Genomic DNA, 17003 nt, shown 5'->3' on the forward strand with positions numbered 1-17003 from the left:
TTGCATTTGTAATTTGGTTCTCAAATTAAGTCTTAGGCAACATTCTCTGAGATGCCATCACACGAGCTAGCAGCATCTTCTTTACCTACCTAGTGTTGCCAACTCCCTTGTGTTTACCACAAGTCTTGTGATTTTTGGTGTATTTCTTAAAGCCCCTGCTGCTGGAGACATGCAATTCTCTGGGAATCTCAGGGCTTGTCTAACAGTGGGGTAATGTGCACTACAGGGGGTGTGATTTCTAAAGTGCACTAACGTGCAATAATTGGTCTGTATAGACCATGCTGGTGTGCACTAACGGTTCCCTAGTGCACATTAATATATCAGTACTATGTTAAAGTGCATTAGGGAATCTTTAGTGCGCACCAGGAGGCTGTACACAATTAATGCACAACATGTTAGTGCACTTTAGAAATCACCCCCCACCCCGTAGTGCACATTACCCCACCATGAAGACCTCAGCTTTAATTTTAAAAAGAATAAAGTTTCTAGTGCTCATGGTTGCAGAGAAAAGCTTGAAAATCTGAACCAAGAAGGCTCAAACATCAGACTGCAAATAAAAATAACCCAATATTTATAGTTTTTAAATCTCTTGATTTTTAAATCAATTTAGTGTTTTGTGAATACTTGGCGTTGGCAACATGGCAAATATGATTTAGGGTTTAAGTCCAACAACCTAGGACAACTGTGAGCTATCCAGTAGGGCTGGCCAAAAAATTTCCACCCAAACTGTCTGATAGAAAATTGGGCTTTCTATTACACAGGATTTTTCATGAAAAGTATTTGCTTTCTGCAGAAACATTTCAATTTTTGTCAAATAGTATTCAGCTGAAAAACTTTCAGCTTTCGGTCACAATTTTTTTTTTTTTAATGAAAACTTTTTTGTTTGTTTTGTTGTTGTTTGTTGACAGTTTCCACTTTCAACCTTCCTTGCAAGCTAGTTCTATTGGGGCAGGACAGCTTTGTCATTTTGAGGGAGTGCAAGAACCTAAGAGGTGCTAGCCACAAGAGAAAGTCAGAGGTTCAGGGAGCTTCTGGGTATGTATTCACCACAATATAAAAATAATTAATAATATCACAAAAGGGCAAGAAGAAGGGCTGTACAGCCTCTGGAGGAGGTTAGGGTTTTTTGGATATTAGGCCTCGTATAATTCTTGTTGGCTGGATGTTAGTGTGGCGTTGTGAGAAGCTGAAATTCACATTCTTATCCATATTTTTACCCACAAAGGGAAAGCAAATAGGACTATCTGGTCATTCCTGATGTGGCAATATGATATAGTAGTGCTGCTTAACATACATTTACAAAACAAATTAGAAACATTAATCTTCACTGCACCATGGGAAGTAGAGAATGATCATCACCTCTGTACATACAGGGAAACAGGGACCCCCAGAGATTAAGGCCAACATTCTCAAACTTTTTTAAATTTTAAAAGTTTTAATTTAATTGATCTGACCACGGTCACACAGTGAGTCACAATGGCAGAGAGAGGATGAGATCTTGGGAGTCCCTGGTTGTTAGTCACATACTCAGAACACTAGACCATCCTGCTTTCTCTATAATCTCTGCATCTTTACTTCTGGTCACTATAAGAATGAACTCACCAGACTCCTGACCAAGACTTTGGAACAATCAAAGAAGTCTTCCCCCCCCAGAAAATCCATCACAGGTTTTATATTGAGCCTGGTGCATGCAGAGGGAGGAGTTTAGTGGGAACAGCATGTATACTTGTGTGGTGCAGATGTGTGATCCATGAAATTCATAGTTATGTATCTCAGCGTTGAGTCCATATGCTTTGATTTAAAGGAGCTCTCAGTCAACTGTCAAACATTATTAGAAAAGGCATTTCTTTTGGTGCTCACCAAGTGTCTCAGCCTTGCAAACAATGAGCTTATCTGCCCAGCACTGCTGTGAGGTAGTTGAGTATTATTAGCCCCAATTTAGCGATGGGAAGCTGAACCACAGAGCGCCTAAGTGACTTGCCCTGGATCATACGGAAATTCTGTGGCAGAGTCAGAAATTGATCCTGGATCTCCTGTTTCTCAGTCCAACACCTGAACCAAAAGACCATCATTCTTCCTTCCTTAGGCCCTGTCTACATTCAAAGATTGTAACCAGATATAGCTGTAAACATGGTCTGTGTTAGCAAACAATATCATTAATATCTGCTAGCAATCACAGCACATAACAACAGCTTTTCTATCTTGATCCATGGTTGCTTTTCTATAACGGGTCCAGTTCACTGTCCAGCCCAGCCCCGCAGTGTAAACAGGACCTTTAGCCATGTTTATGTAACAAGTTCGATTAGAATTCCTTCCTCTCATGTGTGAGATAGGGTGTCCCAGAACATATGGCCCACAGGTTGCTAATGCTGCTGGGTGTGCATGTCTCCTAGGCACTGTATCGCCCACTGAGACACTATGGGAGAGCTACCTTGATTCGTCCCATGGTGCACTGATACAAACATGGGCAGTTAGTATGTTAGATGTGGAGGCACCAACAGGAGGATCATGTAATTGTGTTGTGAATAAAGCTGCAGGAACACAATTCAACCGTGCTCACTGTAAGTGGATCAGATTCGAGGCCCACAACCTGGTTACAAACAGCCAATTGCACTTTAGACAAGGCCTTAGCTGTATTGCTCTTACCTGTCTTTGTTGCACTGTAGATGTTTTCAATGGGGAAGACTGTGCCCAGTCCATATAGCAGCACTTTAGCAAGAGCTGGTATGAGCTGAGTTGTGGTGACCAACACGTTTACACAGTTAGGCCTAGAAAACAAAGTGGATAGTTGGAATTGCAGTGAGTGAGGCAATCTGTGTCCTTTTCTCCTGTTAGCCTCTGTTCTGGGAGCACAGGGCAGGATGCAACCGGAGAAAGCGCCAGAGAAGTTGGTGATTATGTGATGGAAGATGACTGAGGTTTTTTGTACAATCTCTTTATTAATTTATGAGAAATGAAATAATTTAAAACAAACCAGTGACAAAGACGGAGACTTACAGTGTATATCACAGCCAACCACTGAGGTGCTTTAAATGGTGGTAAATCTCCAATGTCATTTACACTGGGTCCCTTGGGTGAACTAAGTCAGGGCTAGTAGTGCTTCTATTTCCTCTTACTGGTCTCCTGCAAATCTGTTTAGTACCTTCCTGGGAATGCTACAAATGGGGTATCCAGCAGCAAGGCAGGAAAACCAGCTGATTTTCTTTTGTTTAGTCCTTTGTATCAGATTGAGCTCACCCCTACCCCGGATAATACAAATCTGGAAAACATGTGCAGATGGGCCTCCCACAGATTTGGCCAGCAAAATCCTATAAACGTGCCCTGGTTTGTTTGGAGGAAAAGAAGGGAAGCAAAAGAACTCTTGGATCTCATATGTAGGTGATTCCTTAAGCTGTTCTTACCGGGAATGTATCAAATTCAGAGCCTTGAGAGCATGAGTGAGCCAGAGATCAGTCAGAGCTTCCAGTTCTGCTCTTAACTGCAGCCAGGTTTCCCTCTTAGGAGCTCCTATTAAACCTGCAAGCAGGGAAATTAAGCAACATTATTTGTAGCTGCACGGAAAGGGAATGTCTTGCACAGCTTAGTACACAGTATACCAAAGGGCCTCCTGCTCTCTCCTGGCCATGTTTGAATCCTACCTCTCAAGCTGCTCCTCTTTCATTCCTGGTGGAGACTCCTACTAATCCTGCTGCTATGGAGTGTTTCAAGGCTCTGCCCTGAGTCCCCTTCCCTTCTCCCTCTTGAACCTGCTGCTAGCCTTCTTTTTGGACATCACTTCAAAGTAGATGATGCCCTGAATGCCCCCAATGTTTCTCACTCCTATTCATCCACTTCCCTCATTCCCCCTCCAATCTTGACCCCAGTCTCTTCTGCACAAGTCATGAGTTGAGGGGCTTTAATCTGTCACTGGTTTCCTCTTCTTCAACCCACTGAACCTCTAGATGGCTGCTGTGCAAAGTGTTTCATGACTAAGGGCCTGTTGTATGGAGAAACCTTCTCTGAAATACATTCACTGATGTGGTAGTTAGCACTGGCATATTTAGCCAGTATTTTGCTCGGCTCTGTCTCTGTGGTTAGCAATTTGCATGGCTCAGTTAGAATACTTTTCTGAAATTTCCCATAGAACTAAGCAATAATGATTGAGGTGCCGGGCATTTCCTGAGAATTAACGACCAGTGCGGAGGGGATAGAGGTCTGAGCAGAAACAGATGACTGTTGGGTCCTGCTGGTCATTAATCCCCCTGAAAATCTGTCCACAAGGTCGTTATTCCCAGTATATATGGGAAGGTCATTATTCCCACTAAATACGTAAAAGGCAAATATTTAAAATACCTTTAGGAATATTATTATTTTTGGTTATATGTTGTTCTGGTTCTAGTTCTGAGACACTTGTGCTGACAAAATCCCAGCCCAGCCTAAGAGAGAAACTGGGTTAGCTAAATCAGATGCTGTGAGATCAAGGAGGCTAGACCATCCCATTGTCTTGTGATATCATTTTGATGAGATGTGGGATAGGGAACTGTGACTAAGGAATACTCTTTCCTTCCATGTACACCAGAGCTTATCTATGCATCCCTCTGTGTGAGACTCGAGATATTGGTTTTAGGTTGTTTGAAGGGTGCGTTTGTGTTTTATTTATTGTTTGTTTGGGGAGGTGATGAACATAATGTTTTCTGCACCAGCTCTGGTGTTAATTTATTGTGTCACACAGCTTTCTTTTGGCAAAGATATGTGGTTTTAATTGTACTTGTTAGGGATCCCAAGGACTTTGGAGATGGGGTGCCCTTTAATTAGATGCACAAATATCAGCGTGAATGAAATGTACATTAAAAAAATTTTTTTTTTAATTAACCTATTGCCATGGGTTAGGGAATTAGTGCCTAGGCCATTATTATTGGAGTGCTGAATGTGCTAGGCCCTGTACAATAGAGAACAGAAATTAGCCCCTCCTGAAAGACCTTACAATAATTTCATTTAGAGTAGACACAGCACGCTGTGTGTAAGGCTCTTAAAGCAGGGCTTGATTTCTCCTCTCGTGTACAGGGGAACAGGCATGGGGAACACAGAACTTTACAGAGCCCTCTTAGGAGCAGCAATATTTCATTTCCTGCTAATTAGAGATAGGCCTGAACCACAACCTCTTGTCTGATCAACTCCTGACCTTGGGAAGGGCGTGTGAAATCTAGATCCAGATTTTGTAGCTTGGTCCACTATCTCTAATGCCTTTCACGGGACCTCAGAGAACTTGGCAAATGCTAACCAAGCCTCACAACACACCTATGTGAGCTAGGTATTAGCCCCAGTCTGCACATGGGAAAACTCTAGTGTAGACAGGCTGCAACTTACCCACCCTGTTACAATGTGTCAGAGATGGGAACAGGATAAGGAGCAGTCTTGATTCCCAGTCCCTTGCTCTGACCATTAGACTGCACTTCCCCCTATAACAAATGAGTTTGCTCCTTGTTTTTGGAGTGCCTAGGCTATTCTGTCATGACCATTGTTATTTAAGGATAACACTGCTGAATTCTGCTGAAACACTTGCCTAGCAGTTCAGTTCTCCAAAGATCAAGGTGCCCTAAGTATGCTGCTTGCTACACACCTACCTTGTAGTGTTTATCCTGCTGAACAGAGAGAGGTTTTTTTGAAAGACGAAAGGGGCCATTCCCTGGCTGGAGACACTCACCTCCTACATTGTTTTTGTAGGTATTGTACATCTCTTTCACCCGACGGTAGCGGAATGCTAATTTCCTCATCCAGTCAACTCCCCCATGAACTCCAGAGCCCAGACATAGATTTGCACCAGCAGTTGAACTGTGAAAGCCATCTGCTGAGAAGTTATATGTGCTGGTGGGGGGGGGAAGCAGGGGAAAGAGGAGGAGGAAGAAACGGGAAAGAGTGTTAGTGCAATTATATAATACAAGGTTCCTTCCAACAGGGTTTAGAAACAAGTGAAGGGGGTGGGGGAAGAGGGACACCAGATGTTGCTGGAGAGTAATGGAGGCAGCTGGTAAAGCACAGGAGGAGGAGGAATAAATCTCTTCTTGCCCTACCGGTTTTCTGGTAATACCTATCAATTTGTGGTGTGCTAATTTATTTGTTGGGCTAAATCTTCAGTCAATTCCCATTACCACTCCTGCTGAATTTGTGGGTACACCTATTTGCATGCACAACTCTCCATCAGCCCCCCAACACACACTTATACAAGCAAATTAGGCAGACTGACATAGAGGGCCATTTTTTATACAAATGCAGGTATGTAATTGCATGTGCATTTTACAGTTGTGCATCTGACGGTTTTAAACACCTCGTGTGATAATGCCAGATCTGTACAATAAAAGGTATGGTTTTCCATGTGCAATTGGATACAACTACTGATCCTATATGGGGATTAATGGGGTGAAAATTTTGGTCCATTAATTTTGACAAGAAAAACCTATTTTCAGGCATGAAAAACTAACAAGATTGCCAGAGGTGTGGAGCCCAGCACTGCTCCCATATAATATATGGAGATATACCTATCTCATAGAACTGGAAGGGACCTTGAAAGGTCGTCAAGTCCAGTCCCCTGCCTTCACTAGCAGGACCAAGTACTGATTTTGCCCCAGATCCTTAAATGGCCCCCTCAAGGGCTGAACTTACAACCCTGGGTTTAGCAGGCCAATGCTCAAACCACTGAGCTATCCAACCCTGCTCTTCATGGCTAGTTTCTACACATCTCTGAAAACAATGAGGAATTTATGGGGCACAAACAGTGAAAATGCCTTCTGATGAAGACATCGTACATGTTGGTTACTACCACCCATTCACTGTGAGAATCTTAGAACTACCTTGAACACAGAGAAAAACAGGATTGTCCTCTACATGAAAATCACAACTGGGCACTGAATCACTATGCATGCCTGGCTTACTGAAACACAGATGCTAATGCAACTATCTGTCTGCAGAAATACTCAAATCCTAAAGAAGGTAATTCTGATATAGACCTTTCTGATTGTTTGGCATTATATGTTAATACCGGGCTTTGAACCTGTTTTAGAACAAGAAAAGAATTAACAGTGGAATGAAAGAGCAGTGGCTGCTTACAACGCATGGTCATAAACATTCTCCACCAAAATCTCTTTAACGCTGCCCAAGCAGAGCCCAGAAGAAGAGAATAAAATGGGTATGGCATATAGGAAAGATGACAAAGGCCTTGTCTATGCAGGAAGTTAAGTCAAATCAACTAAAGAGAATTTAAAGCACGTTAAACTCCTGTGTGGATGCGCTCATTCAGAAGTAAAGTGACATTTTATTTTAATTTAGCTTAATTCACTTCCCAAAATTACTTTGGCTTAATTTCCCTAAGCATATGAGAAATATGTGAAAAGCAGCAGAGATCTTTTGGGCTCGGGCTTGTTGCAGGATGAAAAGAGATGCTGTTAGCAGATTGCTTTCCCATATACTCTCAGAACAGGCAAGGATTGTTTGCACTAATTTACTTAAGGTAAAATCCAGTTTATCATTTATATATATGTGCACTCATACTTGGATTTGCTATGCAGTAGAGCCTGCTTATAGGCTAATAAAACAGCCTGAAAGTGTCCCATTCTTTCAATGCTTTGCAAAGCATAAACTACAATCCCAAATGACATAAGGCCTCTTCTCCAGGGCCGGATTAATTCAGAGGCTTTAGGGGCTGCAGCCCAGGGCCTCGGGCTAAGGAGGGGTCCCGCAGGCCAGATGTGGCCCGCTGCTTCTTTTCATCCAGCCCACGGCAAGTCTCCACACCGTGGGCCGGACACCAGTCCCTAAGCCTCGACGCGCCCCCTAGGGCTGGCACCGCGAGTGCCAGCTCGCAGATGTGCTCCTGCAGCCCCTAGGCGAGGGCATTCAGGGAATCTCTGCCCCCGCCCCTGGGCGCCGGTGCCACAGCTCCCATTGGCCAGGTACCTGGCCAATGGGAGCTGCGGGGGCAGTGCCTGTGGGCACGGGCAGCGTGCCCCGCGCAGAGCGGCCTGGCTCCTCTGCCTAGGGGCCGGACGTGTTGGCCACCTTGGGGAGCAGAGCAGTGTGGAGTCAGGGCAGGCAGGGATCCTGCCTTAGCCCTGCTGCACTGCCGACCAGGAGCTGCCTGAGGTAAGCGCCTCCCAGCTGGAGCCTGCACCCCACACCTCCTCCTGCACCCCAACCCCCTACCCCAGCCCAAAGCCCCCTCCTGCACCCAAACTCCCCCCCAGAGCCCGCACCCCAAACCTCCTGCTGCACCCCAGCCACCTGTCCCATCCCTGGCTCCACCCCAGAGCTCACCCCCCCCAGCTGGAGCTGCACCCCCTCCCACACCCCAATCCCCTGCCACAGCCCTGAACCCACTCCCCCACTCCAAACCCGGAGCCCCACAAAATCTAATAGCCCCGGGCCCACAGGAGAGTTAATCTGGCCCTGCTCCTCTGAGTGAAGCTTTTCTGTGTGGGGAGAACTGCCTTCCCTATGAGGCTTCCATAGTACTCTGTACCATGTAGCTACATCCATTCATCATATAAACAACCCACTGGAAAACAACAGAGTGTAAATATAGGTCCCGGTTGCCATACAATGTAGGTGAACAACTGCACATCCAATTTGTACACACAATTACTGTGAATGTACATGCACACAGTATTGGTGTATGCAAATTTGGAGTAATATTTTCATGACAAAGCCAATTTTTACTGGTCTACGTGCCATTCACTATGTAAGATTGCTGGACACTAAAAATCACTCCTTTAAATCAAAGAGGACATTTTATTGTGACACTGAGTTCTGGCTGTACCATTCTGTGCTCTGTGATAGGTGACAGATAAGCCTAAATTGCAGGGTTGTTTCACTGAGGCCTGGTCTACACTACGAGTTTAGGTCGACTTTAGCTGCGTTAAGTCGACTTAAGCCTGGACACGTTTACACGACGAAGCCCTTTCTTTCGACTTAAAGGGCCCTTTAAACCGGTTTCTTTACACCACCTCGACGAGGGGATTAGCGATAAAATCGGCCTTATGGGGGTCGGAATTGGGTAGTGAGGACGGAATTCGACATTAGTGGCCTCCGGGAGCTATCCCACAGTGCTTCATTGTGACCGCTCTGGACAGCACTCTCATCTCAGATGCACTGGCCAGGTAGACAGGAAAAGCCCCGCGAACGTTTGAATTTCATTTCCTGTTTGCTCAGCGTGGAGAGCACAGGTGACCATGCAGAGCTCATCAGCACAGGTAACCGTGATGGAGTCCCAGTCCCAGTCTCAGGATCGCAAAAGAGCTCCAGCCTGGACCGAACGGGAGGTACGGGATCTGATCGCCATCTGGGGAGATGAAGCAGTGCTGGCCGAACTCCGAAACAGTAAAAGAAATGGCAAAACATTAGAAAAGATCTCCAAGGCCATGAAGGACAGAGGCCATAACAGGGACGCACAGCAGTGCCGCGTGAAAATTAAGGAGCTAAGGCAAGCCTACCACAAAGCCAGAGACGCAAACGGAAGGTCCGGGGCTGAGCCGCAAACATGCCGCTACTACGAGGAGCTGCATGCCATTCTAGGGGGTGCAGCCACCAGTAGCCCAAGCGTGTGCTATCAGTCCCTCTCTGGAGACAGGGAAGCGGGTTCGGCGGACGAGGAAGATGAGGATGGAGAGAACATCATAGATAGCTCACAGCAGCAAGGAAGCGGAGAAACCAGTTTCCCCAACAGCCAGGATATGTTTGTCACCCTGGACCTGGAACCAGTAACCCCCGAACTCACCCAAGACCCTGTGGGCACACAGGGGACCTCTGGTGAGTGTACCTTTGTAAATATTACACATGGTTTAAAAACAAGCGTGTTTAATGATTAATGATTAATTTGCCCTGGCAATCGCGGCCAGTACAGCTACTGGAAAAGTCTGTTAACGTGTATGGGGATGGAGCGGAAATCCTCCAGGGACATCTCCAGAAAGCTCTCCTTCATGTACTCCCAAAGCCTTTGCAAAAGGTTTCTGGGGAGGGCTGCCTTATCCCGTCCGCCATGGTAGGACACTTTACCACGCCAGGCCAGTAGCACGTAGTCTGGAATCATTGCATAACAAAGCATGGCAGCGTATGGTCCCGGTGTTTGCTGGCATGCAGACAACATCCATTCCTTATCGCTCTTTGTTATCCTCAGGAGAGTGATATCATTCACGGTCACCTGGTTGAAATGGGGCGATTTTATTAAGGGGACATTCAGAGGTGCCCCTTCCTGCTCTGCTGAACAGAAATATTCCCCGCTGTTAACCACGCGGTGGGGGGGAGGGGTGAAGTGACCAACCCAGAGAATTGGGTGTGTGGGGGAGGGGAGTTAGTTGGGTTTGTGCTGCATGTTAAACCTTAAACCTCAGCCCCTCCTTTTACATTGCAAACCCATTTTAAATGGCCAACCCAACGGGTGCTTGGTATGGTTAATGAGAGCAGTACTGTTTTAAACCATCCCCACTTGTTAACAAGGTTAAAAAAGCCCAAAGACTGTGTCTTACCATGGCTGCCTGCAAGCTGAAATCTGTGGCCTGGCACTGCGTGAGTGATCTCTCACACCAAACCGGCAGTCCCTCAATATAAGAGGAAAAATGCGACCTTGTAACGAAAGCACATGTGCTGTGTGATGTGAACAGCAAAATCTAACGTGAAAGAGTGTACCCATTGTTCTCAAAAATGTATCTTTTTTAAACAACTCTCCCTTCTCCTCCACCAGCTGCAAATGTTTCACCTTCACAGAGGCTAGTGAATATTCGAAGAAGGAAGCGAAGGACACGTGACGAAATGTTCACTGAACTACAGACTGCCTCCCACGCTGACAGAGCACAGCAGAATGCGTGGAGGCAGTCAATGACTGATTTTAAAAAAGCCCAATATGAGCGAGAGGAGAGGTGGCGGGCTGAAGAGGAGAAGTCGCGGGCTGAAGAGCAGAGGTTGCGTGCTGAAACGCGGGCTGAAGAGGAGAAGTGGCGTCAGCTTGTACTCAGAAAGCAACAGTCGATGCTCCGGCTGCTGGAGCATCAAAGTGATATGCTCCTGCGTATGGTTGAGCTGCAGGAAAGGCAGCAGGAGCAGAGACCGCCGCTACAGCCCCTCTGTAACCAACAGCAGGAGCAGAGACCGCCGCTACAGCCCCTCTGTAACCACCAGCCCTCCTCCCCAAGTCCCATTGCCTCCTCACCCAGACGCCCAAGAACACGGTGGGGGGGCCTCCGGCCACCCAATCACTCCACCCTAGATGATTTCCACAGCAATAAGTTTTAAAGTTTTAAAGTGCAGTGTGTCCTTTTCCTTCCCTCCTCCCCCACCCATCCCGGGCTACCTTTGCAATTATCCCCCTAGTTGTGTGCTGCTTCCCTCCTCCCCCACCCATCCCGGGCTACCTTTGCAATTATCCCCCTAGTTGTGTGCTCAATTAATAAAGAATGCATGAATGTGAAGTAACAATGACTTTATTGCCTCTGCAAGTGGTGCTTGAAGAGGGGAGGGGAGGTTGGGGTGCTTGGTTTACAGGGTAGTAGAGTTAACCGGGTGCGTGGGGGGGGGGCTGCGATTTCATCAAGGAGAAACAAACAGAAGTTTCACACCATATCCTGCCCAGTCACAAAACTAGTTTTCAAAGCCTCTCTGATGCGCACCGCGCCCTGCTGTGCTGCTCTAACCGACCTGGTGTCTGGCTGCGCGTAATCAGCGGCCAGGCGATTTGCCTCTACCTCCCACCCCGCCATAAATGTCTCCCCCTTACTCTCACAGATATTGTGGAGCGCACAGCAAGTAGCAATAACAATGGGGATATTCTTTTCGCTGAGGTCACAGCGAGTCAGTAAGCTGCGCCAGCGCGCTTTTAAACGCCCAAATGCACATTCCACCACCATTCGGCACTTGCTCAGCCTGTAGTTGAACAGGTCCTGACTCCTGTCCAGGCTGCCTGTGTATGGCTTCATGAGCCATGGCATTAAGGGGTAGGCTGGGTCCCCAAGGATCACGATAGGCATTTCAACATCCCCAATGGTTATTTTCTGGTCCGGGAAGAAAGTCCCTTCCTCCAGCTTTCGAAACAGAAGAGAGTGCCTGAAGACGCGAGCATCATGTACCCTTCCCGGCCAGCCCACGTTGATGTCGGTGAAACGTCCCTTGTGATCCACCAGGGCTTGCAGCAGCATTGAAAAGTACCCCTTGCGGTTTATGTACTCGGTGGCTTGGTGCGCCGGTGCCAAGATAGGGATATGGGTTCCGTCTATCGCCCCACCACAGTTTGGGAATCCCATTGCAGCAAAGCCATCCACTATGTCCTGCACGTTTCCCAGAGTCACTACCCTTGATATCACCAGGCCTCTCATTGCCCTGGCAACTTGGATCACAGCAGCCCCCACAGTAGATTTGCCCACTCCAAATTGATTCCCGACTGACCGGTAGCTGTCTGGCGTTGCAAGCTTCCACAGGGCTATTGCCACTCGCTTCTCAACTGTGAGGGCTGCTCTCATCTTGGTATTCTGGCGCTTCAGGGCAGGGGAAAGCAAGTCACAAAGTTCCATGAAAGTGCCCTTACGCATGCGAAAGTTTCGCAGCCACTGGGAATCGTCCCAGACCTGCAACACGATGCGGTCCCACCAGTCTGTGCTTGTTTCCCGGGCCCAGAATCGGCGTTCCATGGCATGAACCTGCCCCAGTAACACCATGATTTCCACATTGCTGGGGCCTGTGCCTTGTGAGAGGTCCATGTCAATTTCCTCATCACTATCGTCGCCGCGCTGCAATCGCCTCCTCCTCCTCAGCTGGTCCTCCTGGTTTTGCTTTGGCATGTCCAGGCTCTGCATATACTCCAGGACAATGCGCGTGGTGTTCATAGTGCTCATAATTGCCGCGGTGATCTGAGCGGGCTCCATGATCCTAGTGCTAGCTATGGCGTCTGGTCTGAAAAAAGGCGCGAAACTAGTATCTAAAGACCAGGGGAGGGAGGGAGGGAGGGGCGGGCGACTGACGACATGGCGTACAGGTACAGGGAATTAAAATCAAGAAAGGTGGCTGTGCATCAGGGAGAAATACAAACAACTGTCACACAGAATGCCCCCCCCCCCCAGAGATTGAACTCCTAAGCCTGGGTTTAGCGGGCCGTTGATTTGACGGAGGGAGGGGGGAAGGAAATGAATAAAACACAAATCTATTTTTTACATCTTAAGACGACAGTGCAGCATGACTGATAGCCCTCGGCATTTTCTGGGTGCTTGGCAGCCAATACTTGGCAGCAAATAGTATACTACGACTGGTAACCATCATTGTCCAACGAGGACGGTTAAAGGCAAGGGGTTGCTGCTGTGTAGCAATGTAGCCCCACGTGTGCCAGCCACATGTCTGCCAGCACCCAGATCGCCCTCGGCCTTTTCTGGGTGCTTAGCAGACAATACTTGGCAGCAAATAGTATACTACGACTGGTAACCATCATTGTCCAACGAGGACGGTTAAAGGCAAGGGGTTGCTGCTGTACAGTAGCCAGAAGGCTCGGTAAAGGCGCTCAGGCTACAATAATCTATGAGCATTTCAGGCAACCTCTAAATTTACTTGCTTTCAGACCTGAGGAAAGCTCTTCTTTCAGATCTGCTGAGCACCCAGATTGCCCTCGGCCTCTTCTGGATGCTCAGCAGACAATACTGACAGGACGGTTACCAGTCGTAATAAACTATCTACTGCCAAAAGGCAAGGGGCTGGTGCAATGCAGCCCTACGGCTGCCAGCCCCACAGCTACCAGCATCCCGAGCGCCGATGAAGGCTACTACTCATGCTGCACCGTCTACCGCCAAAAGGCAGTAATCTGCTGCTGCTGTTTAGCAATGCAGTCACACGTTTGCCGGCACCCGGAAGACATATGGTGACGGTGAGCTGAGCTGAGCGGGCTCCATGCTTGGCGTGGTATGTTGTCTGCACAGGTAACCCAGGTAAAAAGGCGCGAATCTATTGTCTGCCGTTGCTGTGACGGCGGGGGAGGTGCGTGACGCAATGTACCCAGAACCCCCCGCGGCACTGCTTTGCATCATTCGGGCATTGCGATCTCAACCCATAATTCCAATGGGCGCCGGAGACTCCGGGAACTGTGGGATAGGTACCCATAGGTACCCATAGTGCAATGCGCCGGAAGTCGACGCTAGCCTCGGTACTGTGGACGCGGTCCGCCGACTTCATGCACTTAGAGCATTTTATGTGGGGACACACACAGTCGGCTGCATAAAACCGGCTTCTATAAATCCGGCTTCTATAAATCCGACCTAATTTTGTAGTGTAGACAAGCCCTGAGGAATGTGTCTAACACCTTCATGAGTTTCTGGTAGCAGTGATCAAAGGTACCACTTTTTTTGGAATAATATTCAGTGCAGCATGAAAGAGTCCAAAACGCAGGATTAAATTTTCAAAATACTGCACAGTTCTTAGCCACGAAGCTCATGCCGGGCGTAATCAATGCTGTGACCATGGAGTCGTCAACATATCCCACATAAAGAAATGTCACATGGAAAATAAGTGGCTGGGATGCATAGCATTGAGGCAATTAATTCTCAAATTATATAGCAAGTAGAGGAGGGTGATGTGTTAATAGTACAGTTGCCACAGTAACCTTGAGATCTTACAATAAATAACAATACTGTAACCAGGAGTCAATTCCAGTGGAAAATATGATAATTACATTGTAACCAGGGCCGGCTCCAGGCACCAGCGTAGCAAGCAGGTGCCTGGGGCAGCCAATGAAGAGGGGGGCAGCACATCCGGCAGTTCGGCGGCAATTCAGTGGCAGGCTGTCACTCCCTCTCAGAGCAAAGGACCTGCCGCCGTATTGCCGCCGTAGAATGAAGGGGCGCTAGAGCTGCCCCCGATTGTGATTGCGGCTTTTTTTTCTTTTCTTTTTTGCTGCTTGGGGCAGCAAAAATGCTAGAGCCGGCCCTGATTGTAACCCACAATCATACGATTTCCTTGTAATAACACAGAATATGGGGATACATATAGGACCTTCGGCTGCAAAAGTGGGAACTCTCCCATTAGTTTGGGCAAAGCTCCTGGGAATTCTGGGTCTGAGTTTCATACAGTCCAGACACAGCACTCCACAATTCTAAGCTCAAGAATGGTTTTGAAATGGTTTGGTCCAATCTACGTTGGCTGGCCAAACCATATTTGAAACTGGCGTAGCTGAGTTGAGTTCAACCCATTTTCAAACTTGTTTTCCAGTATGGTTTAAAGTTTAGTATGGACAGGGCGTGAGAGTAAGGCCTGGGCATATTAGTGTGAGAAAAAGGAGTTTTGTGCTCCCATGCATTGATGAATGCAAGGAATATGGAAGGGGAAAACAGCAAGATCAAGAATGTTATTTATATTATACCATTGCTCATTCTCAAACCATTTCCAAGGAATTGTGGACTGTTTGAGATGGAGGTTCCAGTCCAGAGATTACCTACCTTAGATCTTGTCCATTGTCATCGGATGATACGTCGTCTATGTGTATTTGGTCACAATCCTGCAAAGCATAAACAAACAAAAACAAAAAAACCCAAATGAATCAGGAAATGATATTGCCTTGGAATAACAAATTTGAAGGAAGAATTTTATCATAGAATAATCATAGAATCATAGGACTGGAAGGGATCTCGAGAGGTCATCTAGTCCAGTTCCTGCACTCATGGCAGGACTAAGTATCATGAAATGAAAAACACATTAAGGACAGATATTAAGGTGAAATCAGGTCCCCCTGTATTGCTAATACTCTCAACAAATTCCAGTCAATTGATCAGATTACAATCCAATTTCAGATGCTGCTTGGCCACAACATGAATAGAATTACTGTGCCTAAGCAAGAATTGTCTGAGATCACAATAGTTCTTCAATTGCATATTAAGGTGAAAGTGCTTCCTCTTCATACAGAAATGTGTAAAGCTGATGCAAAGGAACTTATTTGTCTCTTAACCAGTAAAACAGAGAAACATTAGTAGTTTACATGTGGTATCAGAATCAGCAGCCTTCCCCATTAAAGAGCATTACTGTACCAATAAGAATATTCAGGCTTAATTTAAGGGAAAGAAGAAACCCCCTTTTTCTAGGTCTTTCCACAGAAATTTCGTGTCTGAGACCTGTCTTGCTCCTATAGTGTTTCCCCAGTGCTTGCTGGGGCTTTACCCTCTCCTGTCCATCCACCAAGAGAAGGGACCCTGTCAGATCCCCATTCCACAGACAAAGTTAAGAAATAATACACATAAGTAATAAGGAAATCACACAGGAAATTTAAACTGAATAGATTATGCACTTGGAGCATGAAATATGTACTCTAGATCGTATCATCTAAATTCTTCATTGTTTGAGTGGTGAAGGCTTTACCTCAAAATCTCAAGAAATGTTATTTCTATGGTTTCTTTCTCTGACTTGACATTGTGATTAAAAAGGGGATGGGAAGAAAGTTAGGGAGCCTTTTTCTCTCTCTCTTCTTTGACTCTTGCAGGGAAAGGACAATGTATGTTGCAAAGGCCCTTGGAAGTCAGCAGATATTGTTCTGTTTTTTTGGCTGATCTTCCACTGAATTACAGAAGTGGACGGGAACTCTAAGCAATATCCATAATACTTAATGTGGGTTTATCTGCTTCACTAGTCACTCTTTGTTATCTACACTATGAAGCTTGTAGTAGTCTCTTTACACAGCCAAGGATTTTCTATTTAAATCCACCCCTTCCGCCAACACACACAAAATCTTGTGGCTAGATTTCCAAAGGGAGGACATCACAAACGTGCCTTCAGAAATGCATGTGAGACAGTTCTGTTCACAAATCCTACATTTCTGCAGATTGGGTAAAAATTTCAAAATCACTTAAGTGGCTGAGGCCATTTTGAAAGTAGAACTTAGGCCCATTTTCAAAAATGATTAAATTGCTCAAGTGCTTTTGAAAATTCTACCCACCATCCCTATCTAGGAAGGCAGAGTTTCCTGAGCTGCAAATGCACTTGAGGGTTGTAATGCGATGGAAGTACATATAATTTTGTGCACA

The 17003-nt window shown here is 46.5% G+C and overlaps 1 protein-coding gene across 2 annotated transcripts in view; it reads right to left on the bottom strand.

The window, feature by feature from the left end:
* The window catches only part of EYA2 (EYA transcriptional coactivator and phosphatase 2), a 98721-nt gene that overhangs the window by 7133 nt on the left and 74585 nt on the right, over positions 1-17003 (bottom strand). For both annotated transcript variants that reach the window (XM_065414284.1, XM_065414283.1), the window contains 4 exons: positions 15429-15487; positions 5684-5844; positions 3402-3516; positions 2647-2768 (listed from right to left, as the gene is read on the bottom strand). In XM_065414284.1, coding sequence (XP_065270356.1) covers positions 2647-2768; positions 3402-3516; positions 5684-5844; positions 15429-15487 — 457 coding nt within the window. The remainder of the gene's footprint in view (positions 1-2646; positions 2769-3401; positions 3517-5683; positions 5845-15428; positions 15488-17003) is intronic.

Source organism: Emys orbicularis, chromosome 12 (assembly GCF_028017835.1).
Source record: "Emys orbicularis isolate rEmyOrb1 chromosome 12, rEmyOrb1.hap1, whole genome shotgun sequence".
NCBI lineage: Eukaryota > Metazoa > Chordata > Testudines > Emydidae > Emys > Emys orbicularis.